Consider the following 26,143-nt stretch of genomic DNA (forward strand, 5'->3'; position numbering starts at 1 on the left):
ACTTATTTGTGATTTTTAATGCATATTATTGATTATAAATTCACTGACCGTAAAGTGATGACCTATGACCTCATGACGTCGTAATCTGAGTGAGCGCGCGACTGTCAAAATATCAGTCGGTTAGCTCATGTCGTTCACCAAAAAGTCCTTTATTGGTACTTGTTAGAGCTTTAAATCTACTTTATTCTGTCAGTGTAACTTGTTACATTACAGAGGACACCTCTGCTTATTCTGCGATGGGTTCCAAAATATTATCTGGCGCTAAGGAGTTTTTTAACGTTCTCCGGTAAGTTTACTTTTTGGAGCAATACTAATTTAGCCAGCTTTTTAATAACTCAAATCAAAGTTAATGAGTAGTTACTTGTTTTTCTGTTTGTTTGTTTGTTTGTTTGTTTTGACGTTTTTTCAGTTAGTCCTGATTATTTTTCCGAAATAAGGTTGACTTTTGTTGTGCTCTTTGGGTACAGATCTCTTCAAGACGGAAAAAATGATCCGTGCATATATAAGGTAATTTTGATTGTACACGTTTACTTGTGCCACCTCAGATGTCAAACTGTTAAAGTTTCAATTGTGTTTCAGGATGACATCCAAATCTTTAAGACGGACGGAGATGAAATAGCTGTTTTGAATGTGTACTGCGGCAACCAGCCAGTCTTTATCTGCGAAAAAGTTGTGAGTGTTGCCGACCCTGTCACTTATTAGATGATATTTAAATGAATATATGAGGTTAAGTTAGCATACAAACATTAATGAAAATATCAGCTGGCCTAGTGCCTCTGGCTCTCTTGCCATATGCCATTAATCTTGATCTGCTCTGTAGCTAAAACAAGTAATGTCATTCAGTGCTACACATTACATATCACTTATCTTAAAGTACATTATGTCACTAGTTTCTGTCCGCTGCTCTACATAAATTAGGTCTGCACTACTTGTCACGTTGCAATTTTGTGGACAATATTAGATTTGCAGTTTGAGTTTACTTGGTTATAAAGAAAAGTTCTAATTAATCATCATTTTGATAAGTGTGTTCTCTCAGATTCCCAAACTAATCTAGTGTTAAAGAAGAATAAAAGACATCTTTAAAAATCGTTTAATTTAGCATTTTTGTGCAATGCCCTCTCTGTACTGTCACTTAATTCAAAGTATCACCACTCACCACACACACACACACACACACACACACACACACACACACACACACACACACACACACTGGACCTTAAAATCACAGCAATTATGTAATTTCACAGGTTAAGATTGCTATTGTGGTTGAATTAATTGTGTAGCTCCATATTATATACATAACTACTTTTCTTCTTGTTTTCACAAGAGTCCTAAAATCAGTGAGCCAGATGAACAAATGGCAGATATATCAAACTGCACTGATGCTGATGCTACTGATGGTGATGGCGATGATGCTCAGCCATTCAAAACAGAACTGGGACCACAGCCACTCACAGTTAACCAAGCAAGGTAACCTTTTAGTGATGTACTGTGCTGATGATGCAGTAGTCTAACTGTTCAAAGTTAAGTCTGTCTTCTCTGTTATAGGCAGCTGTTGTCATGGTACACATTATCTCAAAATGCCAGTGTGTCTGCTGTGGACAACAGTTCTGCTTTATATCCTCTGTGGGTACGATGTGATATGTCTGACCCAGCTGGAACAACCTGGTTTGGAGTAGACATGATTTCCATGGGCAATAAAGTAACTGGGGCCAAATTGTATTCTGTTACCTGCAAAGGTATGGCTCAGCTTCTGCACTCTGCTGTCAAAAACCCATTCATAATTAGTTAAGTCATAACTCCTGTTCTCTTAATGTTTCTTTCATTTGTTTTATTATATCCAAAATTTTGCTAGGCTCAACTGTGGACAAAAAATCTCTCATAACCATCGATGAGCTTAAACAAGAGCACAAGAAAAGGCATCACCCATCTTCAGTAAGTGTGCAGTTTCAGTCTTGTATAGCAAAACAGTCTGAATGAATGCTTACTTACTTATGTCTATAAATACCTATAGATGGTGATTAAAGGCAGTGCCAGGTACAGCTTATTTGGCTCTACTGTTGTTGAAAACACAACAATTGAGTCACAGAGTAGTGTGACCGTGGATTTTAAATGGAATCATGTGGAGAGTATTCTAGAGACCCCACCCCTGTCCTCTATAGCAACACTGGTAGGTAGCAGTTATTACTTTTTCCTTGTACAGTATTCAGTAGCATTTAAATAAAGAATAAACATTTTTAAGAATAACTAAGAGAAAAGAAGACGTGTTTTTATTTCACTGTGACCCTTACATATGGCATCATTATGTACACACAGAATATCAAAGTTGGCAGTGGAGACATGAGAAGCCCGATGTTTGAGATGTTCAGGGAGCTGGAGTTTCTTCTGGTTTGTGTCCTACAGTTATTCCATATTAACTGTATAAATACACAAATAAACATAAAGAATCACCAAATATTTAACCTCCCTCTTATTTTAGACTCTTGCAGATGGTCTGAGAACTGGAGAGACTGAATGGATGGAACCTGTGGAAAGTACTTCAGCTGTAGATTTGACCAAGGCCTACATAGAGGGTAATAGTTTTGAACAGTCAACAAATCTTTTAAATAATTGAATATTAAATGTAAATAAGTTGTATATTTTTATCTTCCATTCTTTTCCTAGAGCTACAGAGTGCAGCAAAGACACTGCAGGACCAGACAGTGAAAACTGCAGAGGTAAGATATTAATAAAAAGTGAGTGATATTCATAAAACATGTGATAGCTCCCTAGCTTATTTGCTCCTCATGTTTTCTTACAGACAGAAAAGCTGAAGACTGAGACAGATACTCCCATTTTCAACTCACTGTTGGAAAGAGGAGATTTGGATTTTGTTGAGCAACTGTGGGTTCGAATGAGGAAGAGTGAGTCCATCTCTGTATCAGGGAATGTGGAGTTCACGTGTTTTGACATATTCTGATAATGACAGTATCTTTCCTCATTTTTCATGATTAGGTGTGACATCATATCAAGACATTGGAGACTGTCTGAGACTGGTCACTGAGGCACTACGACATGGTGACGTCAAACCGTGGGTAAGGGATGTTAGAGCTTGGGAGGGGGGTTCTCAGAGGGAACAGATATTTATATTAGCTCTTTGTTTCACTTCCCGCAGATTCACAGAGACAGCAACAGCTCCCTCAGCAAACTCATCCTGCAGTCCTACCACCAGCAGATTGACCCAGTGTCCCTTACCGGTCTCACCCCTGTCCACATGCTTCTTGAGATGGGTCTGGACAAAATGAGAAAGGACTACATTAATTATCTTATTGGTAACTCCACTGACCCATATGTTATTTGTTATTCTCCGTGTCTTAGTTGTAATGTATGACCCCTTGCCATTTTTTCCCTCGAAGGTGAGGAACTGACAACCCTAAACCACTTGGTAAGCAAAGACAATCACACAAAAGCTACTTTCATCTGACTATATTTTTCTGAGTTTGACTGTTTGTTTTATTTGTGTCATGCAAACAAAGTGCCCAAACCCCATGGCTTTACAAGACACCAAAAACAAAGCTGCAGTGGTCAAAATATTTCAATACATTTTCTTGCAAAGCTACAGTTTTATCTCCTGCAAGGTCCAAAACAAAATATTCAGTCTTCACACCCAAGCTTGACAAATAAAATCTGCTAAAAATATATTTTTTTAATCCCTACCTGAAGCACAACTCAAGTGTTCCTCATCTAGCCGGAAGAAGTTAACGCAAATAGGGCTGTTGCATTCTCACAGACAGAACAGTAAAAACATAACCTCACTTTAATATTCTAATTCACATAACAAATAGAGTCTGTCCTCCTCTAAAGTGGCATCAAATCTGCTGGTGTCTATGGTTAATGGCAATGTTCTTGTGCACAACTGTGTTGACACATACACATTATATCAGCACATATTTTCTCTATGCATGAGAAACATTTTGTTTTTTTTATACATTTATTTATTATATACACTTTGTTTATTATATCAATAATTTTAAATAGAATCAGGGTTTTGATGCATCAGCCCAGCGAGGGCCATGTGAAATGTTCCAGTTAAATATATTTTTTAGTGATTGCTTGATCAGATATCTTCACATGCTGAAGCTTTTGAGATTTATGTCTGATGTTGGTTTTGATGTGTGTCATATTACAGTATTATTACCTGAGCACAGAGGTTGATCTGCAGGAGCAAGTGATCCGACTCAGAAAACTGCACCATCTGCTGGAAATAATAGTGACCTGCAGTACATTCCTGGGTTTGCCCTACGACCGGCTCTTCCTTCTCACACAGTAACTCAAATTGTTTTTTTTTCCTGTGAAGTGTGACCAGTTGTCAGACTGTATTATAGCAGTCACTTCAGTCTCTCTTTTCCCTGTCCATCTCATAGATCATGTTTGCAACATTACAAAACACACCCATATGATGAGGACCACAAGTTCAAGCTGCCAATCAAACCTGCTCTCATCAGCCATTTCTACCAGAAGTAAGGAACCAGTGAAATTGGCTTAATGTGGTTTTGTAGTCCTGTTTAGTTTTTCCTCCCCACTGTCAGCTTGGGCTTGCTTTTGGAGGATTTGTTGGGTTTCCTGTCTGTGTTGTCTTTTTAAGCCCGTGATCTGAATTTGTGAAGTGCGCTGATAATCATGTATTATGATCGGTGCTACATAAATAAAACTGAATTGAACTGAGCCATTCTTAGCTGCATGAATGCAAATACACATTTGTATTTGGTAGCAATGAGAGGGTGTTTTATCCTTGCCTAAGCTGTTTAAGGAAGTGTGTTGGATTCAAAGCGCAGCTCATTCAATTTTTATTTATTTATTTTTATGGCTCCATATCTGTGCTTTCCTTCAGTTTTTAGAATCATTTATCCTCTCTGTGCTCATTGTTGAATTCACAACTGTATTTTAGCTGCCCTTTATCATTTTAACACCACAAGCACATGTTAACCAGGACTTTTGTCTCATCCTGTTTTGTGTTTTTACTTTTCTCTACAGGGAGCATCCAGTCACGTGGGGGGTTGAGGTGTCCAGTGGTCACAGTGTCCGTGAGGTCAGGACATCCATGCAGTTCAGTGACAGACCACTGGTTGATCATGTCATCTTTGAAACAGGTCCTCTTTATGCCCTGCTCTAAATAACACATTTTATTACTGCAAGTACTTATTCCAGTAAATCACAATTCTGTTGTCTTGTCTTTTTTTGTAGAATACCCTAATGAAACCATCAATGGGGACAGTGAGGATCCAGCCTTCTTCTCCACCATGGTGTGCTGCAGCATCATAAACTTTGCATGAATTTACACAGAGCATACATGAATATCACTGAAATGTGTTTTTTGTGTATTTTCAGTTATGATCATCTATTCAGTTTGAAAAAAATATATATATAAAAATGTTATTACTCAGATAGACTTCTGCTGCTCTTCTTTGACCCTATCAGTAAGATTTTGAAGATGATTTTTTTCCCAAGCAACTTTCACTTTAAAAAAAAAAAAAAGGAAACAAAGTATAGTAGATCATAAAAACAGTTGGGACTGGTAATATTTCACAGCAATATTTTAATAAGAAAATCCATCATTTTACAGGCGCATCCACACTGTTTGAGCGTGAATTACTATTTTGTATATGAACCAGTGTTTTTACAGCAAGCACTGTATGCACATCAAATTAATAAAATTGCTTGAAATTCATTTTAAATAACATATTTAGGTTTCACACCCAATCCACTAAATAATGCACTTACAATATTACGTATGTATGCTTGATCCAAATGAGTCACTTGTGTTTGTATGAATGTCGATATTTGTAATTGTAAACATGCACACTGAAAAAGATCCTTTCTAGTTCCGTCTCCGTAACAGGAACATAAGGAAAATGGCACTGAGCAGAATCGATAGTGTGCAAACAGTGGGAACAACGATCTCAGTTACCATCTCCATGTGGCTGGTCAAAGGGTCTGCAAGGCACACAGACATACATTAACAACTCACAAGCATTGGTCTTGTAGATACTGCTTATGAAGCGAGCAGTGAAGCACAGCACTCAAAGGGTTAATACTTTTCCTCTAAATAAAATCATCCTTCATCTAGTTTATGTTGAACATGAGTGATTCCTTACCATGTATAAGTCTTAGAATATTGGCAGCAGTACTCCGCTGTTCCTCTAATAAAAAAAGAGACTCAGAGTTGATTAATGGCACTTTAACCCTTTGAGAACTGCATGCAGCAACTGGGCAATATTTCAGAAAGCAGCATTTGCATCATAGCCCCCCCAAGAAATTATAAAAATGCATGAAATTGCTTTTGTTTTAACCAGTCAACAGCAACAACATAACATTTAGGCTTTCTTTCCATTGTCACTTCAGAGTGTAACTAGCATAGACCGTTTGTTATAATCCTGCTTTGTGAAATACCCTCTGGAGTCCATAGATAATTTAACATTTATTGAGTTTCTGTCAAAGCTCCTGAGAAACTTGCAAATTAAATTTAAGTAAACTCATAAAAGGTAAGTTGTAGCACACTGCAAGCAGGAAAAGCAGGTTTTAGAGCAAGTAGTCTCAGTGCTAAAATGCAGAGGCCAAATTCTGTTAGATTTAAAACCACACAATCACAAAGTAACAAAAAGATATATTCAATGAAGACATGTACCCTTAAGTTCTATACTTCATCATGCACTGGCCAAACCTTTGGCATTTCTGCATGTTCCTTGGATTTTCTTCTAGCTGGAGGGGCAAACAAAGAAGATGTCTCAGATTTGCTGTCATAGATTTTTTTAATCCAGGTTTTGTATTTCTACCATTTTTAACTAATTATTTCCTGAGGTGCTAAAAGGACAGCAAGTCATTAAAATCAAATTGTAATTCCTGATCCATTTTGTTTGCATTTAACCCATAAAGACCCAAAAAAAAACACCATTGACCAAAATGATCTACTGATTTAAACTGTTTAATACCTTTTGATCCATTAATCCTATCAATACATGTAAATAATTGGTGTAAAATACAGTTTGTCATCTTTTCATGGTTATCACATATGACCCATTTGGATGTTCAGAGGCTCTGTAGTGAACATGAGAACACCGTCATCTTCTACAACATTGATTCACCATTAAAACCCATGGAGTTTGATCAATGACAGTGGATGGAGACACTGGGTTTATGTTCAGTTAATGATATATTTGGCTGAAAAAGTCACTTTTTCTTCAGTTTTTTTCTGTTTTGATACAATAACCTTTGACTTTACTCTGAGTTTTTATGAATATCTACATGATCAGTCAATTAAACCTAGATAAAAAGACAATTTTCATTGGAAGAAATGTAAAATTTAGAAGATAATATAATAAATGGTGATAAATCACTTAGGAAGGGTTAAATAGAGAGAAAAACTCTTGGGAACTGACACAAAAGTCACACTGGGTCTTTATGGGTTAAATTCCACTATATTTAGGGCAGAATCTTTATTTGTTTACCCCAGCTAGGTGTTAAATCACATTGAATTAGCAGGACTGCTGACGTCAAACTCACCTGCAGCTAGGAGCTGGTTGCTGGAAGAGCAGGTCTCAACGGCTTTCCTCCTCCAGTTTTCAACCTGTAGGGTGTACAATACAGTCACATATGAACTACATAGTCTGAATGTTGTAATTCTAGAAAAAGTAAACCTAATGCATAAGGAAATGGCTCTCACCTCTCTCTGATTGGGGAATCCATTGGAGCTAATGATGCGCTTGTAGAACTGAACAGAAGCTTTGGGATAGCGTGGCTTGTTTTTATTCCTGAAGTCGACATAGTACAAACCGAACCTTTCAGAGAATCCTTCATCCCACTCAAATTTATCTAGCAGGGACCATGCAGTATAACCCTTTACATTGACTCCATCTTTAATAGCTGGGGGACACAAAAAAGAATAGAGTTGAAAACAAAATATACAATAAAATTAAATACATTTGTTAATTAAAAAAAAAAAAAAAAAAGAATTCTCCTTTGTAGCTTTTACACACTACACATGTATATCTAAGTTTTTCACCTTTTAGCATCTCATTGATGTAGTCTTTCAAGTACTGTATCCTCCACTCATCACACAGCTCTGTGCACAGCATCTTCTCTGATACTCCATTCTCAGTTACATAAATCATTGGGTTTCCATACTGAGTCTAAAAGAAGACAAATCAATGTTATATACACTACAGGTGTAGTGTAACAAGGGGTGCAGCGTTTCAAGTGAGTTCAGGTTTAACAAGGTAATTTTAGCTTCATCATAATCATGTTTCTTGTTCATTAATGACACACTAGATTCACCTTTACAAAATTAAGCAGACGTCTGAAACCCCATGGCACAGCGTAGAGCCACTCAGACCCCGGGTCGGGCCAACGTGGGTCAACCAGCTCAGCCAGGTCACGGTCAAGGAAGTAGCTACTGGTACCTCGGGTTGATGGGCTGTTCTTTTGGGTGATGTAGCGTGTAGTAAAGTGACCAATTCCCAAGAAATCACAGGTACCCTTTATGTAGCTCTTTTCTTGGGGGGAGAATGTGGGCAGTCGGGAAGTGCTGAGACCCTGCTGGATACTCTTCCTTCCTACGTCCAGAAAGTTTAATATTTTAATGTTTGATGATGATTCCCCTGTGATTCATACTTGTGAGATGAAATGCTTGAAATCTGATTTACCTATGAAATCTTTCATTACTTGGGGGTAGTCTCCATGAAAGATAGGTGTGGCAAACCAACCCAGATAGAACTGAACATATCTCTCAGCTGCTTCAATATCTTTCTGGTTGCTGATATCTACTGGCTCTCCCCAATCTCCGGACAGAGAGATGCCGACCATACCTGCAGGGATAGATAACAGCTCTCCTCACTGAAACACCAAATACCAAAATTAATTAAATGTATTATTTTCAAGAATTTGACCTTTACCTTTTTGTTTTGCTCTCCACTGTGTGTCATATGTGTGCCAAACTTTTGCATGTGCCTATAAAAAACATATTATGAAAATTAATATTTCAGCTAAAATGATTAATTTCTATTAGGATTTTAAACCTGAATACATTTACATTCACCTACGTACCTTGATCATATGATGAGCAGCTCTGTATGCCCCAGTTCCTCTCAGTTTCAGTCCAGGTGCATGCTCACCTGTTTCATAGCCTTCAACTGCTGCAGACTGAAGCAAAGAAGCACATTACAGAGCATTGCTACTGATAACTTTCTGAAAAACAAAATAATAAATCCATGTGTGAGTTTATCTGTTTAGAACCTACCCATGGATTGTTGAAGGTAATCCAGTACTTTATTCGGTTCCCAAATTTTTCGAAGCACAGATTAGCAAATTCATTGAAATGGTTAACCATGCTTATATTTTGCCACCCACCATATTTCTCTTGCAAGACCTGCAAAAATGAAATGATAGAATAACTCCCAATATAGAACAATACTGTTGGAATTGATGATAAATTGCAGATTTTTCATGCAAACCTGTGGAAGATCCCAGTGATACAATGTGACGATGGGAGTTATCTTGTTCTCCAGTAGATGGTCAATCAGATCATTATAATACTGTATTCCTCTCTCATTAATGTGGTCAGCTGGAAATGATGTTAAGTGTAGTTAACTCCCCAGCTTTTCAATTAATTCTGATTTCTGAAAAAGCCACAATTAACTCCAGTTACTTACACTTTATGCCAGTGGGGATGAGTCTTGGCCATGAGATGGAGAAACGGTAGTGATTAAGCTTCAGCTCGTTTATCAAAGAAACATCATCCTGTACAAAACATATTCACAATAATGTTATTCATTAAGATTTGCTTTTTCCACACTATGTTTCTCAAGCCACACCTACTGTAATGACCACACCTTGATTTTGTAATAGCCCTCACAAGAAGAATCCCCTGTTTCATTTTGTTGGATCCTGCCTTTCTTGTGGGTAAACACATCCCAGATGCTCAGTCCTTTTCCATCTTTGTCCCAGGCTCCTTCTGTTTGATAGGCTGAACTGCCGGCACCCCACGAAAATCCTGATAAATTAACCAATCATGTTTGAGTCAGATTACCTGCTCTTATGATCACAATAGCATTAAGTGCTAGAAATAAAGTATGTTTATCTTGAACTATGAACTAAAGACAGGCCATGGGGACTCATACCAGCTGGAAAAGTGCCATAATAGAAGGAGCCGTGGTCGTTCTTTGTCCAGTCGAAGTCCTCAGCCGCAGACAGACACAGCACCAACATAAACACATGGCACACACTGAATGCACAGCGGGGCAGCATGGTATTCCTGAGCCTGCAGCACAGTTACTGTCTGGTTCTGCTCCAGTCCCTCACTGACCTCTGCAACCAGATGGGAACAGTTCAGCACCGCTTTATAACTGAGCCAAGACTGATTTGGAGCAGAAATAACACAAGCATGCACATGTTTATAAACCTCCTCTAAAAAAAGCCAAAGACTACAGAAAGAATTTTAGATTAAATCGGGATAAGTTGTCATGAAACAGTCTAGAAACCTCCAGCATGGTCGATTCTGGGGGGTCCCATGTGCCTAATGCAGAGCCAAATGCCCCTGTTGAAATTCAATGGACTGTGAGCTCATCTTGCTGAGGCAAACAGAACCCATACAAACTATGGTTTTACCTCTGTAAGCAAAGTTAATGTTTGAGAGGTTGATATATTTACAGTGCACAATCACATGACAATGGATGGATGTTTTCACACAAGTAAAGTGAATGTCGAACACAATTAAACGAGATTACTTCAAAAACACAACATAACAGCACTTGTGAAAAAAAAAAAATCCTGATCGTTGCATTGTCAAGTTAGTGACCCAGATTGTTTGGTCACAACAGTACACTTGGATTTCAGTCTTCAAAGTCACTCAAACAAGTTTGCAGTGGCTATTGTAGGGTTATATACATTGTGTACCAAGTAAGGATATTATCATTAAAAGGTAAGGCAATAAATAAAAAAAAAAAATGTTACTATAACATCTGACCTTGCATTGGTTTATATAGAATATATAAATACCATCTCTTGATTAGAGTTTTCATTTCAGATTTAGCTATAATTGTCTTTCAACAATCATTCCTTGTTAGAGGATTTAACTTACCTGTGTGTGTTACGAATACATCTGCAGCAAGTGTGTGCACCAAGCCCAAGTGTCTGGGTGAAAGGGAGCCCCCCTGGAACAGCAGATTATGAACGCTGTATATATCTATGTGCACAGTCTCTATTGTATGTAGCTTGTCGTAGCACCACCCTTCTCCAGAGCTGTCCTCGCTGTCAGTGTGAAAGCTGGTCTTATTGTGAGGCTCACTGTATTGTTTTAGCTGTTTGGAAAATGCTGAATGGTTTCCTAGACAAAAGTGTTTGCACTGCACTACCCATTCGTCCAGGTCAGTTTAGGACAATAATTTAACATTAATACCTTTATTCAGTATCAAAGAAGGTAACTACACAAATACTGTATCTATACTCTTCAAGTACACATTTTTGCATCTCTGACAGTCTATTTGGCTTAAATATGCAAAAGGTAAAAAAAACAAAACTATCACATGAATCATATGCAAAACATTTTATTTTGTGCTTTCAGTTAACATCTCATACAGAATCCAAACGCTGTCTTCATATATGGCCCAGCCATAAATTTTATACTAATAGACACAACTCAAAATCTAGTTTTGAAGTTTTCTCCAGTAAATTTCTGCTCAGAACCTAATAATACTGCTGTACTGCATTTCACAAAGTTTGACACATGAAATCTAAAGCTGGTTGAAACTGTACCTTATATCTGGCAGAGAAGAGGATATTGTTAGCACCACACATTTTTAGACTGCAAATGGCACTCCATCCAAATAAATTAAACCTCAAATAGTTACAAACAGGTGAACAGGTAAACAGGGCTTCTTGTCTTATGGTTCAAATACTAAAGTCCAAAAAACTAATCGTAGTAATCTTCTTCTTCGTCTCCCTCAGGCACAAACTCAAGCTCATTGTCGTCATCTTCGTCATCGTCCTCATCTTCATCCTCATCTTCATCCTCATCTTCCTCCTCCTCTTCCATATCATAATCTACAGCAGCATTTAGTAGAAGTTTGGTTTGATTGATCTCGCTCTCATCGTCAAGGTTAACATGAATCTGTAACAAAATAAATATATATATAAGCCCTTTCACATTTGAAAAACTAAGTACAAAAGATGGAAATTATATTAAAGTAATAAAAATAGGGCACAGGTAAAAATCCTATAGCTCTTAAAGCTATAGGGTGTATGCGTGTTTTGTATGTGTTTTGTATGCTCAAAAAGTTTAATAAAAATGAAGCAACCCTGAAAGCTTTGTGTTACATTAATATACTGATTTTTTTTTCTAAACCTTTCTTGCTTTAGTTGGATAGCAACAGTAGAGGGACACAAGAAAGCCCAGGAGGAGAGAGAGAGAGAGAGAGAGAGAGAGAGAGGGAAATTCATGCCTTGATATGTGTCAAGCTTATTCTAATTGAGTAACAGTGTAAAGTAAAGATAATACTACAATGAAAAGTAATACTGTTGAGGTGATGTTACACCATGTAATACTAAGAATGATAGAACAGCAGAAACAAAACGATTCGTATAACACACAACACAAAGGAAAGGGGATTTCCAGAGGGTTCAGATGTCTCAATCACAGTAGACCCTTTTAGAGAAGGAAATTGTAATTGTTGTATGAAGGCTGTAGTTTCAATCAGATTACTGTGAAACAGATGTATTTAACATTACCTATCCTTGCAAGCCCAGTGTGACAGTGCAACAATCTATTCACAGTTTATGAGCCTATGTTTACATTTAGGCGTTTCAATGCATCAGTTTGTCAAGCTATGCTTAGTGGAATAATAATGTGATGTCCTGTAATCTCTGTGTAATTAGCAGGTTTGTGCCCTGATACCCTCTCATTTTGATAGCCTACATGTTGACAAAGTCACTTACCTCAGTTTGTGGGGAAGACTGTTCAGCAGCACCTTCAACTGTTTGAGCATTAATAATCGATTTCAAGGCACCCTCTTCAAACTGAAAAACAGAGTAAATATAATGTAAATATGTGCCAGAAAAATAAAAACAAACCCCATCAAATTCATTTTCGGACTCCCCTCCACTCACCTTCAGCCTGTTGAGCTGGTCTTGTAGCATGACTTTTATTTTGAGGAGGGTCTCCTCTTCTTTCTTCAACTCCTGAAGACGGCTGTGCATCTTTACTAGTACAACAGCAGTCAGACCATACCTCAACACTACAACACATAAGAAAGGTATTCAGGACAGTGACAGTGCAAATGTTTCCTCCAAGTGGCCATGCTTTTTGCTATTATGTATAATCATTACAAGTTAGATTTGATAAGAAAATGTTTGTACGTTTTCATCCTATCATATTATTTAAAGTGATGATTCCAAGAAGCTACCTTCAGTACAAAATTACAGAAAATCCTTACATGTAAAACTCAGTCCCAAATGTGTGCAAAATAATCGCTCCTGTCGAAGATTTCCTTTTACCAAATTATAATTACTAACCCTTTTTCAAAAACCACTGATCATTAAAGCTTGCTAAAATGCAATTTATATTTTTTCCTTTTAGATATGATGTGATCGGAGTATAATATTGACAACAGCGCAGGATGTGTCATATTTAAAAATGGTAAACAAAGTGTTTTCCTGTTAGCCAGTTGCTACCGGAACAGTTCGGCTGAACAGCGGCTACGTTACATCAAAATAACAAATTCTTTTAATGCATGCAAAGATCAACCCACTTTTGTGATTATTACCTCTTTTTGTAATTCTGTCTAACGTTGCCTGCCCATGGCAAAACAGGACAAAGTGCTACCGAAAGCCTTTTGTTTAGATAAAATTAGCTTATCTCGCTAGCGGCTAAAGTTTTGTTCCTGTGGTTATGACATCACTTCCGGGATTGTTCCGCTTTAAAGTGTGTGGGAATTTCAGATTCATTGAACTTCTTTATGTCGAAGTTACATGAAAACACTAACTACTGTAAGCATCTTGAAATAGTTCATTTGAAAACGTAATGAATGACAATATCACGAAATGAAAGTCAGTTCTGTACAATCAAGTTGATTGAATAAATGAATAAAGTACTTTCAGAGTAAATAGTATAAAAGGTTACAGGATTACTAATTAAAGACATGTTTTACCATAACTATCCACGTAATATATTTAGTAAAAGCCAATTCTTTCATTAACATAAACTACGACTGTCATCGCTTGTGAAACAATCAAAAAAATAAAATAAATAAAAACAAAAAAAACAAAGAGGTCACAAAAACCGACCTCTAGTATGGTACGTGAAGGCAGCATTCAATACTGACACAAATCAAATTTAGCGCCATCTCGTGGTTAAGGAAAGTATTATCACCCACATGTAAGTTTGGGCTGGGAAATGAGACAGCCTGATTGGTCTGAATTAAGCCAGGTTTCAGCCAGGTTTGGACGTTTTGAGATTCTACCAGCATTTGTAATGTAGGTCAGTTCCCAGATCCATCCATAAAATGTATTTAATGTAGCCGGAAGACAACATTTAAACGCTAATGCATTTACAAACAACACTTGCAGGTAGTTGTGAACAGGTGGGAAAGTAACGCAGGCTAATACTTTTAATGTTTTATATTAATGTCTTTTTCACTGCTATCATTGCCGTTCTCCTTTCCAAAGTAAGGTTTGATGTGGCAGGTGTCAACTTTATGGCGCCAGGAAACCTAATTTGTAACAAATGTGGTTCATGGTGTTAGTCTCCCTCATAAAACATAAGGGTCACACTATTGGAAGCTAAACAGGCCTTAAAAGCTACTTCAGCAAGTGTGTGTTTGGTATGTCTGTGTGTAAATAATAAGTGTAAATAGACCTCTCATGATGGGGTGACATAGTACACTGACATATTTGGAAAATCCGTATGCTTATGTATGAGAATTGTAAGAATGTACAGGTCATGAATATTCATTGACAGAAAAAAGCTAGGATATATGCACAGTTTGACAGTGATGGAGCACAATCCACATATCTGACCTGCTCCATAAGTATATATTTAGCAGTCTAGCGTATTTCCTACAAAGCATGCAAGTAAAGTAGATAATGAATTCAGTAAAACTTAAATAAATCACAGATGGAACTCATTGATGTGAACAAGATCTGAAACAGCTCTTAATCAGTCTTCAAAAAATGTTAGAAGAGCCCATTAGGTTCTTTATAGGATTCTTTGACTAAGTCCATCCAGATGTGTGCAGTGATAATCATAGCACACAGGCACAACTGGAGCACCGCCAAAAGGAGACACATACCTGCCTGTACTCACACACACACGAAAACAGCAATTCTTCAATGAACTGAACTGGATATCTTATCATTTCAACAACAAAATATGTACATAGTTTTGGAGGCTAGTAGTAGTAGTAGTTATGTCTCACCAAGAATCTTATGAATATGAATTTATCCAATGATGTACATTTTATAAATAAACCCACACAAACTGTGTAATATGTGTTATTTAGGTTCTTTATTTGCATCTTATTTTGTAAAGCAAAAGTCACCCTATCTGATGTTATTTAAATAACCTTACTTTTCTCTCATCTGTGAGCCTTAATACTGTGCACTGTCTTTTTTTTTCAGGATGAGAAGAGGTACCATTTGTCTTGTGATGCCAACATGGCTGATGCTACGAATGCCTATGATACAGGTTTGAAATCAAATTCTGTTGACGATACAGCTCCAAGCTGTGTTTTTCATTTTCACACTGTAACCAGTTATGTGTCAGTACAGTGCATTTTATTTAATATTTTTTTGAGAATCCTGTTAAATCCTGTGAATCCTGTTTTAGATTACTTAAGACACTTCAAACACTCTTATTTTGAAACCTTTAGCTTGGAAAACATGTTATAAACACACCCTCTTTCAATTCAGACCTAAATAGATTCTTCAGATCAGTATCAACCAGGTTTTACCAAAGCCCTACCATGTGATTGATGTAGAATAAGTCAGAAAGGGATGTCGCTGCTTTTCCTGTTTTGCTGTGATGAAGGAAATGTCAAGATTGGAACTGGCTAAATTTGTATTTGTGAAATAGTTGATTAATTGACCGTTCATTACAGCACTGTACATTCTCCGTGTTGTGGTATGTGACCATGTACAAGAACATCATTGTTTTGAGCGCCAAGCACATAGGGAGCCTTGGGAGGCTGTAACTGGAGCTGTGTGTCAGTGCAGGGGAGCCCTTCAGGATTTGGGGGTCAGATGAAAAGGTGCTCTGAGGCCTGTGCCCCACTATCGCAGCTGTCAGCCTTCGAGACATGTGAGGCCCCACTCAGGCATGAGGGTTTTATTTGAAGCTGATTTCAGCAGCTTGGAGGTGGCTAATACTGTACAGTTATCACTCTGCTCCTATCCAGCCACAGTTGCTTTCTCCTTGTCATCAAGCAGACTCTGTTGCTGCTACATTGCAATTTCTTCGCAGATCTCCTTGGCAGGGCTGAGGCCTGGTGGCAGCTGAGGCAGAGGCTCACTCGCCCTGCGTGCCGCTGTGAGCAGTGGTCAGCTATGCTTGTGCAGCGTTTGAAGGTGCTCCCACCGTCTGTGGAATGCAGTGCCGGGTGTGTTGGAAAAGGGGCCTACCAAAGGGCGAGGAGGAAAGGGGGTGGGGAACGCAGAGTGAAAAAGAGAAAGGAGGGTGGGTGGTAGTGGGGCGGGTGACCTTTGAACAGTGCCGTCAGGAAGTTATGACTCAATTTTCAGAGAGGGTAGTAAAACACATAAGAGCATGAAGACAGAGGAGGGAAGGATGAAGAAGATGCAGCCTGTACAGTGAAGCCCAGATTGTAAGACTGGAAGAAAACACTGAAGTCAGTGAGGTTGGCAAATCTCTGGGGTTCATGATCCTGGGCAGCATTTCATGTCATTTGTCTTTGGTTTAGGAACAAGGTACATAAAGGGCAGATAAAAATCTAAAAGAATGTTATTAGTACCTGGATCTACTTTTCTAAGAGCTAAAACAACTCCTCTGTAATAATTGTCTAAAGATACTTTTTCTTTCTATGTCATTTTTTAAAATTGGTGGTAATGTTTTGGTGTAATAAATGTACTGAAGGACTTTAAAAGTAATATATTTCTCAGTAGTATTTTTTATGTAGAACTTTCCTTTTGGTTTGGTTTTATTTTCTGTTTGAAAAGTTTAGTGACTACTACCCTTTGCCTCACCTTCTGCACATGCAAAGAGATCTAGTTTAAGTCAGTGTTTAGTGTCTCCCCTCTGGGCTTTTTAGTTAAAGGGACATTAACCACACTCAGACATAGTAAATAATAACGGTAATGTCCCTGGATCCTGAATGTCACCAGCCATGGAACTGAAAACAGAAGAAGTCAGTTCTGAGCTTCTGTAGAAACATGGCAGACTCTATTAAAGGTGAACTGCTGTGATATTAATGAGTCATTCTACGGTAATGAAAACAAAATTTTTGTTGTAAGATAATTGTACACCAAGGAAAGCATAATTCAGAATATTATATTCCATTTCTGCAATTAGACCCCATGGATCCCCCCAAATCTTAGACACTGAACCCAAGCAGCCAGTTTAAAACATTTAGTCGCTCTCTCTTCCTTTTCTGTTTGTTAAATGAAATGTGTATTTCCTTTCTCAGTTATGTTAGGAAATAGGCCTCCATTCTGAGCATTTACCACTGTTTGGAAGCTTACATCTGAAGACTGATGTTCTATAGGTCAGGCCATCTGTAAAAGCTGAAGGGAAAAGTGGGGGTGGTAGCTTCAGGATGTTCCCACTTAAACATTACAGTGATGTGGACTGGAGCCTCGGGCGCCTTTAAAAGGAAAGGGCTCATGTGGAGATGCCGGAGCCTTTGTTTCCAAGGAGCTACCTCAACCTTTACATTTCCTGTCCTGAACTCCCACACAAACATATTCATGCAAATTGGCACGCACATGCAGGGGGACGAATGTAATCAGACTGTAATCAGTCCCCTGCACGTACACACAGCCAAAAGATAGGAATACTCAGGCGGCGAATAAAGGGAATGTGTACAAATCCTTATATGCACATTATGTGGTTAACAATATACCTATTCAGTGTTTGCTCATATTTCATGTTATACAAGAATTGATAAACCATGTAAGTAATGGCGTGGAATAATGACCTGGCTTACCTTAGTTCTTGAACTTTGAAACCTTTCATATTAACATTATCAGTCATCTGTTTAATCCCAGTGGGCACGCTGTCACTGGATCACAGAGGATGATTGATAATAGTCTTAATCATCAGATTAACCACAGCACTGCTCTGTGATCCACAGTGTGGTTTTTGTCTATCAACACTACTATGTGTACAGTATGTGTGTGTAAGTGTACACTGTAGGATGGCAGCTATGATGATGTCCTCATTTGTCAAAGCTAGTGTTGTAAAAGTCAGGTATTTTAGTATCTCAGGACACTCTTGTCTTTGTGCCATGCAGTGTTGCTACAGTTTTAAAGATTTAATTGTTTTTATTTTTATTCATATATCTAATAAACATTGTTTTTTAAATTTAAGTTGACTTTTAGGACCTAAGTAGTTTTCATTTGCAGAACTGTTTATTGTTTTTACTTACAGTGCTAGTTTTTGTTTTTCAGGTATTATGAGTAAAGTCTTAATTTATTAAGTCTGACAAACAGAATATCACATTGTTTAAGAACATTTTATCTCCACCATAATATTTTGAGTTCATTCTTCCATCCAAATGAAAGTTTGTGCCAAATTTTGCAACATTGTGTCAAACTTTCTGAGATATCATGTTTTAGACATAATGGGGACTATTGAGTTTTTTTGTGGTTTTTCTTTTTTTTTGGGGGGGGGGGGGGGGGGGATTTTATGTGTATTTCGGTTAATGAAAGTGTTTGTTTTCTCACCACATGTTTTTAGTTATTTTTTTTAATTTTATTTTATTGACTACAGTCACCCTGTTCATGACAAGCAGAGGTGCTTTCGTTCAGCTTATGTAGCCTCAGCTCTTGTAGTTTTTACCAGTCTGCCTGTTGCGCTGCAGGTATATTTAGCCAAATTTAAAGCGATGTGAAAGATGTGATGCCTGGAAAGTAAAAAAGCAGAGCGACACAGTGGTGGAGGTCTATTTCTCAGAAATATGTCGGATGCATGGAAAACTGAAAAGGGGCTAAAAGCGCTGGCAGACCCTGGATGTAAGGCAATCCAGTGTAACCACAGTAAAAGGCTGTTGATTTAGGTTGGGCTAAATGGAGTGAGCTTCTTTATGTTGCAGCCCGGGGAATGCCTCTGATCACGGCATGAGGTTTGGGCCCTGATATGATGTGGTTTGGTCAGGGATGTTGGGACCGGGGCTGTAGAGAATGCCTCTGTCACAGCTGAAATTTGTAAACTAATTGACCACCCATACACAGCATTCCTGTTCCACTGGCCTTTCTCTGGAGACCGACAAACAGACCCAGACCTCAAGAACAGCTCCAGCAGACCAGGCCCACTGACTGTAGTGTGATTAATTACATTTTCCCTTTTCCTCTCTCTCACTCCCTCTTTCTCTTTCTTGCTCTCGCTCTTGCTCTCATGAGCCTGGTGCATTTTTTTGTGTAGTTCACCTCCCTTGGTACCTTAAGTAAAACATCCTTGTAATGTCAGAACAGCCAGAAGGAAATCCACTGTGTTTTCCTTCACTGCTGTCATTTTTTTCATAATGATTCCCTATTAGTAAGGTGGCAGCCTCATTTCTCTTTTTGGGTGAGCCTTTTCAGTCTCACATATCCAATTGCCTGGCCACAAAATATGCTGAAAGATGTTTTGGAGAGAGGTAAAAATAAACAAATCCTTTTGACCCCATTAATCACAACCCAAAAGCATGAAAAATGACAGGGTTGTCAAATGTGTCTCAGAACAGCAGTTGGCAACGGGAAGTCTGGAGTGTTGATGTCAAGGACAAAAGTTAAACGACAACACAAGGTTAGATTACCTCCAAAGAGTAATCGGACTCCCATAGCATCGACTAGCTACCATTGTATAATCAGTAAAGTAAATGTAAGTCAGATGGTTTGCCGGTGAAAGATTGAGCTGTTCTTATCATTTGGTACCAAGCAAATATTAAAGGAGCTTTGTGCATTCCTTGCATTCCTTTTACAAAGGCCATAAAACATCTATTTCACTCCTGGATTATGTCACTTTATTTTTTTATCACCTCATCATTGGCAGACAGAGGCCGACCACGTTCCCTTTGATTATAGTGATATTTACTTTTAATAGACTGTGATAACAGAGGGTCATATTGCACAGTGATCTAAATAATGTTAATAAAACTAACAAAAAATTAAAAAAAACAGTTTTGTTTAGAGGCAGCCTAGCTTTTTTTACTAAAAATGATAACTAACGTAACCTGTGCTGTGTGTGTTTATGAAAACTAAACTAAAGTAGATTTTGGCTCTCAGTTTATTTTATACATAGACCTAGCACAGTGTTAGCTTTATTGCACAACCTAACCCTAACACAGTGGAACACACTGTCCTAAGTGAAAGCATTTTGTTGAGATCATTTATGATGTTTTGTATGGTTTTTCAGTGTTGCATAAAACTTTTTCCAACCTCTGTAAACCTCACCCCTGACAATTACCCTATTAGTCTAAAATAACACTGAAGCCAATCAAAACAGAACTGACTTCCAGCTTTAAAACAATAAAACTTAGCTAACAAATCAACTTAAAAAAAAAAATTAAAACTAAACAGACATCAAAAACAAGAAGTTAAATGAGATTTAATGAGAGTAAGAGCAAATGAACACTGTCAAGTTCATTTTACTTTTGTAGTCTGATATAATAAATACATTTGTCTAAAGGAGCTTTAAAGCCAGTGCAATATACAACACATCCACCACCATTGTTTTATTGGGCTGTGTCCATGATGTGCTTGTCATGAGATGATGTCAGCAGTCAGCTGTGAGGATGGCAGCCTAAACTGTTAGAGGTATAAAGGCTGTGCAGGCCCATTGGTTAGAGGAATGTGTGAACACAGTGACAAAACCGTTTATTTACAGGCACTTCCACAGCGAGGTCTAGCACCCGCAGCCCAAGTGCAACCCCGGGGAAGACGCAGCTGTGTGCGAACGTTGTAGCGCCAACCCCGCACACTTTGATCGGCCGACATGAGAGTGGCCCTGATCTTCAGGAACACCACCCATCTTGTCTGATATTCTGAGAGCACAAACTGAGACATTCCAGACGTGCGAACTGCCCGTGACAAATGATCGCCCTTTGGGTTTTCAGCTTTCACATGCCGTGGGCTTCTTGGCATAGTAAAGTGGGTCCAGCACTGAGATTTCTCTGCTACAGTAACTGGAGCAGCATCGCAGAATATGGACAAGAACTGGTGTGGATTATTATGTTAGAGAGAGGCTCCAGGGTGGGGCTATGATTTAATATTGACCTTTCTCAACACCGGACAGCTTAGACTCAGAACTCTGACAGGACTGTGGGGACTGTGCGTCATTTAGTGGACTGTTGACTGGATTAAATCAACTTGAATAATACAGATAGATCTTAAGCACAGTAAAAAACAAAGTTGGTTTCGTTGTAGTTGTAAGCCATAACACTCAGAGAAGAGAAAAGTGAAAATAACGTCTGTTACTGCCAGATTAGTCACTGCATATTAGGGGGTGATGTTGGTTTTGATTGAATTCCAACTCTGCTCCAATTTCTTCTGTGGTTACATGAAATATGTCCTTTTTTAATTCACAACTGGAGTCTCGAGGTGTACTTCATGTTTTAAAAGGCGTTAAAGAAGCCCATTCATTTCTCCATTTCATTAAACAGACCTTTCACTGTGCCATGGCTGATGTCATTCTACTGTTTCCTGTCATTTTCCAGCTTGGGCACCGTTCCACATGCCCTCTTCCAAAGTCCGTCCAGTCAAACCCTGATGTGATTGATTCTTTTACACTTCATTTGTAGCATTCATCAAAATTCCACTGAATCATGAAACTTTGGCTGACTACTGTCCAAAGTAATCTAACCACAGCAAAAGAAATGCCTGATTCTCCTGGGACAAAGATTTCCTAAATGAACTGATGACATTTGGTCATACTAAGGGGAAAAAGCTACAAAGTACTGTCCCTGTGCAATCGCTAACTTCATTTTCCCAATAGAGCTTGCCTCATCCAGTTGTATCATTTGCATTAGTATTAAATTTAATTCAGCAGAGACTTCATGGAGCGTTAATGTGCTGTTTGAAAGAAGTATGTGAAAAGACTGGTGCATTTGTTTTTGTGCAATCCTGATTAGATTGCTGGATTGCAGTTGAAGCCAGTGTTTGCACGCTCCCTCCCCATCCCCACTTTTGCTACACTAAAGTTCAAATAAAGATAAGTGCCAGAAAAAGATGGAAACTGATTTAGCAGGAATGCTTACAAGATCTTAACTTGTCCTGTTGCGTGTGTGGAAACACGCATAGCATTCATAGTCTAGAACTGACACAATGCCTCAGGATGGACAGTTGTACAAAGGATGATGCATTATAGTTGTTTTTAAAAGGAGACTCAAGAAGTAGCAGTGGATTTATCACCTTTCTTCTAAGCTAGACTGTGGAAGTGGTCCTCCACAACTGTGGGTTACATTGTGGGACCAGTGAGGAAGTGTTGTGGAGGGGCTGTCTGTGTGTTGCTAGGCAACAGGGTGGGCAACTTGGTGTAATGAGCGCAGGGCTCAGGAGCTGTCTGCTCAGTGTTCCAGGTCCTGACAAGAACAGACAGGCTGGCCTGGGACGGCCTGCATGGAGCTGCCACCACGGCCACCTGCTCACAGCAATCATCACCAGCACTCCAGCCAGCCACCGATACAGCATACAGACCCAATTAAGAGCTCTGCATGTCCCCCTCCAGCCAGCCATCACTAACACTCCTGCAAGTCTGACAAGGCTGCCTTTTTTCCCCTTAGCAAATCTCTAATTAACAACGTTGGTAGTGGTGAGGCCGGGCTGTACAGAGCTGCTGAAAGGGGTTGGGACTCCACTTGGGTAATCAGCTTAAATACAGGTTTATTTCCTGCCCCCTGTGCCTCGCTACTTCCAGCAGAGATTGCATTCTTTTATCTGTTTATCTCCAATTTCCTCTGACTTGTAACGTGTCTCTCAGACACACTGTCACTTCCACTTAAGGCCAGACTGGTAGCTCCTGCAATCAGATGGTTTCAGAGCAGTGATCAGAGTTGGTTTTGGCAGGGCATAGCTCTCAACTACATCTTTGTCTGTTTCATCCTTACCACCTCCTGTCCCTGCATTTCCACTTCACTGCATATCTAAAGAATACAGAAATATACCCTTTTATCAGATTTAATTGTTTTGTAAATACAGTGTCTTATTAAAGACTGAAAACAATTGCCAGAGTTTGTTCCTGTAACCAAGCAACACCAAATTTGGATTTTATCATGAAAAAAGACTGAAAATCACAATGTGAAATGACCTCATTACCAGAGCAGGATTAAGAGAGCTGTGTGTTCCAGCCGAGAGCAGTGAAGGCGGAGGAATTTCCTTTCAGTGGGGAGGTGTTATTGTTGGAGCCTTGTGCAGAGCCGCTGGATGAAATATCCTCTTCCCCAGTTTGGGATTGACTCTTGATACACGGCCGCCACTCTTGATTGTAGGGAATTATACTTAATCATCTGTCTTGAGCAATTCAGATGAACTATAGACTACTTTTAATTAGAATGATAAATGTGACCAAAGCGGCCATGTGTACCATTATTGAATACATTCACAATTGGCTTTTATTTTTCATTCATACATCATATGATGTCTGTAAAGTGTCTGCTTGGGCTTGTAAGAAGAGAAAAACCGGCTGTCATTTCCATTTCCATTGGTCAGTCCTTCGACAGATTTCTTCTCTTTGTATTGTGATTAATTATTCCTTCTGGCGGTGATACACTATTGCATCGTGGATGACTCATGCTGGTATTTCATAAAGATGGTTTAACCAATACTGTAAAAATAGACTGACAGAGAAGGATAGATTTTTTTTCTGTTCTGTTCCCAAAGGTCTTATGATCTTCAACTTCAAGAATTTCCATGTAAATATATCTTGATGTGCTTGCTCTGTGATAGCTGGTGACTTGTCCATTGCTAGAATAGATTTTATCATAAAGCTATATGGAGACTGGATGGTTGGTTAGTTTGGTTTGACAGCTGAGCAGCAGAGGGTGCTGTTTATCAAAACAGGTTGAACTCCTTCAAGCACGTTGTATGGCTTTTTTCTGTTGCTTGGTTTTTAAGCTTTGCCTCCAGTTTCTCTTTATGCTTCTGATCTTTGAATTATTTTATCTATTTTACTTTATTCAACAACATGTCCCTTCTTTTATGATGGGCATTCAGATTGTGGTGTCCATTGTGAAGGGTGATCTATTAATTTGAGATTGAGATTGTACCTGAAACAGATTATGTGTAAACTGATAAGCTTTTGTTGGCCAAATCAGAGGAAACCACTTGAACACTACCTGGATACACCCCTGATTCAAACGCACAATTTCCTGTGCCTCCTCTACGTATTCCCTGCTCCTATTCTCAAGGTAATTCCAGTTGCTAAATGTTAATACTTACTTTGAATCAGTTGTATGGTTTTGTTTTTTTTTTTCTGCACTGACGTTGATTTAAATTGCATATATTGAGTTACATAATCTGAAAAGATGTTGCCTACTCTTATTTTATTTTTGGCACTAGTTTTTTAGTGAGAGTTATGGAGTTGGGGAAGCTGAACTGCCTTATTGAGGTCTGCTTCCACTAGTCTACCAGGCATGGAAACTTGTGTGCCGCCCAGCACCCAATCTGTTCTAGCACAGGCAGTGGTTTCAGTCCAGGAGGTTCAACAAATACCTAAACGGAGAGATTTGGGTGTGGGGCTGTAGAGAAGGGAGCAGTCTTACACTGAGCCTTACCCTTTACCTGCATTAGGTCATAAGCTGAAAAAGGGGAGGGCATCAGTCACCACATCCGGCCTCCTGTACTTCGCTAACCCCTCATGACTAATCATTTTGAGCATGCAGATTTTTTTTTGGGTCATGAAGAATGAATTTGTAGTGTTGAGTCCCCTGGCCAGTCTGTGAGCAGAGGCACTAAAAAATAGGAGAAGTGATGGAGGGCTGTGGTTTCTTCACTGCCCCCCGCCCCCTGGACAGGCAGGGTCTACTCTGGTGAGCATGGTCTCCGGGGCCCTTGTCTCACCTAGCCCCTCAATAACCCTCTTTCTCTCTGTGGGGCCAGGGTTGCCGTGGATGAAATTTCAGCAGCAGCATGAGGGAATGGTTCATGGAGTTTAGCACCTTTTTTAACATAGGCAAAATAAATGACTTCTCCTAATGCTCTAATTGGTGGCAGTTTGATGATCAGGTATCACCGACCTTCAGGCTGAAGCACCGCATTGTCAAAGTGCTGGTCTCTACCTGTTGCTTCTTTTTTTCAAGAAAGGGGAGAAAAATGCTTGGTAACATGTGGTCTGTCGGTTCCTCTGAACTTACTTTTTTCCATGAAGTCAAAGTAAAGCATTTGACATTTTAAGTTAAGCTGGGCTACTGATCTCTCCTCCTCAAAATCCCTGCCCCCTGGCTGGGATCTGTGCGTGAATTGTGAATCAAATGAGTGGCTTAAAAATGGTCCAGCCTCTCCCTCGGTTTCACACTCACTCTTTCTCACTCTCTTTGTGTGGTTTGGTAGGCGTCTGTCTGTCACGTCTGTATACTAAAGATTTGGTGAACAGAAGAACAACACCAGCTACAAAAAAGATAAAACCTGTATCTAAAATAGTGCCACTTGTCACAGTTATTACACAGATAGCATTATAACAACTGTGTTAGCTAACTGCTCTGCATAATCTTCATAATCACAAATAATTTTACTGTGTTTTATTTCCCAATACATTATTTATGTCTGTCCTTATTTTGCCCTTAAATATGTTTGGCCAGATTGTTAGAGCCTTGATTACATTTATTATATTTTCTATTGTGTTGCATGTCACATTGTTCTGTTATTTGTTTGTTAGGGTGGAGGTGACTAGTTTGCGACAAAACAAATCTACAACTTCCATTGATACCTATCATTGTCAGTAATTTCTTTATGGGCTATATTTCATGATACG

The 26,143-nt window shown here is 38.8% G+C and overlaps 3 protein-coding genes across 5 annotated transcripts; 1 reads left to right on the plus strand and 2 right to left on the minus strand.

The window, feature by feature from the left end:
* Positions 1–103: 103 nt before the first annotated feature.
* On the plus strand, positions 104–5,688 carry zwilch (zwilch kinetochore protein). Its single transcript, XM_030136342.1, has 18 exons — positions 104–286; positions 468–507; positions 580–672; positions 1,331–1,473; positions 1,552–1,742; positions 1,859–1,938; positions 2,018–2,173; positions 2,320–2,391; positions 2,483–2,576; positions 2,668–2,720; positions 2,804–2,906; positions 2,998–3,077; positions 3,158–3,314; positions 3,399–3,427; positions 4,172–4,308; positions 4,407–4,502; positions 5,017–5,132; positions 5,227–5,688. The coding sequence occupies exons 1-18, from the start codon at positions 237–239 to the stop codon at positions 5,313–5,315; spliced, it is 1,779 nt and encodes a 592-aa protein (XP_029992202.1). The 5' UTR covers positions 104–236; the 3' UTR covers positions 5,316–5,688.
* Positions 5,486–10,312, minus strand: lctlb (lactase-like b). 2 transcript variants are annotated; one of them, XM_030136343.1, is made up of 14 exons: positions 10,155–10,312; positions 9,867–10,027; positions 9,687–9,774; positions 9,489–9,598; positions 9,275–9,403; positions 9,082–9,177; positions 8,931–8,985; positions 8,682–8,843; positions 8,314–8,591; positions 8,042–8,168; positions 7,703–7,902; positions 7,543–7,606; positions 6,138–6,182; positions 5,486–5,976 (listed from the first exon to the last, which is right to left on the minus strand). In XM_030136343.1, exons 1-14 carry the CDS (start codon positions 10,279–10,281, stop codon positions 5,861–5,863), a joined length of 1,758 nt encoding a protein of 585 aa, XP_029992203.1. In that variant the 5' UTR covers positions 10,282–10,312; the 3' UTR covers positions 5,486–5,860. The 2 variants fall into 2 exon arrangements, with proteins under 2 accessions (XP_029992203.1, XP_029992204.1); XM_030136344.1 differs by lacking the exon at positions 6,138–6,182.
* Positions 10,313–11,563: 1,251 nt separating this feature from the next.
* On the minus strand, positions 11,564–13,928 carry snapc5 (small nuclear RNA activating complex, polypeptide 5). 2 transcript variants are annotated; one of them, XM_030136347.1, is made up of 4 exons: positions 13,794–13,928; positions 13,138–13,265; positions 12,967–13,047; positions 11,564–12,142 (listed from the first exon to the last, which is right to left on the minus strand). In XM_030136347.1, the coding sequence occupies exons 2-4, from the start codon at positions 13,225–13,227 to the stop codon at positions 11,945–11,947; spliced, it is 369 nt and encodes a 122-aa protein (XP_029992207.1). In that variant the 5' UTR covers positions 13,228–13,265; positions 13,794–13,928; the 3' UTR covers positions 11,564–11,944. The 2 variants fall into 2 exon arrangements, with proteins under 2 accessions (XP_029992207.1, XP_029992208.1); XM_030136348.1 differs by lacking the exon at positions 13,794–13,928 and adding an exon at positions 13,464–13,686.
* Between the last annotated feature and the right edge of the window lie 12,215 nt (positions 13,929–26,143).

The sequence above is a fragment of the Sphaeramia orbicularis genome, chromosome 6, assembly GCF_902148855.1.
Source record: "Sphaeramia orbicularis chromosome 6, fSphaOr1.1, whole genome shotgun sequence".
In the NCBI taxonomy this organism is placed as follows: domain Eukaryota; kingdom Metazoa; phylum Chordata; class Actinopteri; order Kurtiformes; family Apogonidae; genus Sphaeramia; species Sphaeramia orbicularis.

Coding starts and splice junctions, on each gene's coding strand:
- zwilch (XM_030136342.1), top strand. CDS start 237: ATGGGTTCCAAAATATTATCTGGCGCTAAGGAGTTTTTTAACGTTCTC. Junction 508..579: donor ATGATCCGTGCATATATAAG/GTAATTTTGATT, acceptor ATTGTGTTTCAG/GATGACATCCAAATCTTTAA. Junction 3,315..3,398: donor CTACATTAATTATCTTATTG/GTAACTCCACTG, acceptor TTTCCCTCGAAG/GTGAGGAACTGACAACCCTA.
- lctlb (XM_030136343.1), bottom strand. CDS start 10,281: ATGCTGCCCCGCTGTGCATTCAGTGTGTGCCATGTGTTTATGTTGGTG. Junction 10,028..10,154: donor TTATGGCACTTTTCCAGCTG/GTATGAGTCCCC, acceptor TTAATTTATCAG/GATTTTCGTGGGGTGCCGGC. Junction 9,404..9,488: donor ATCACTGGGATCTTCCACAG/GTTTGCATGAAA, acceptor TCATTTTTGCAG/GTCTTGCAAGAGAAATATGG.
- snapc5 (XM_030136347.1), bottom strand. CDS start 13,227: ATGCACAGCCGTCTTCAGGAGTTGAAGAAAGAAGAGGAGACCCTCCTC. Junction 13,048..13,137: donor ACCAGCTCAACAGGCTGAAG/GTGAGTGGAGGG, acceptor TCTGTTTTTCAG/TTTGAAGAGGGTGCCTTGAA. Junction 12,143..12,966: donor AGTCTTCCCCACAAACTGAG/GTAAGTGACTTT, acceptor ATTTTGTTACAG/ATTCATGTTAACCTTGACGA.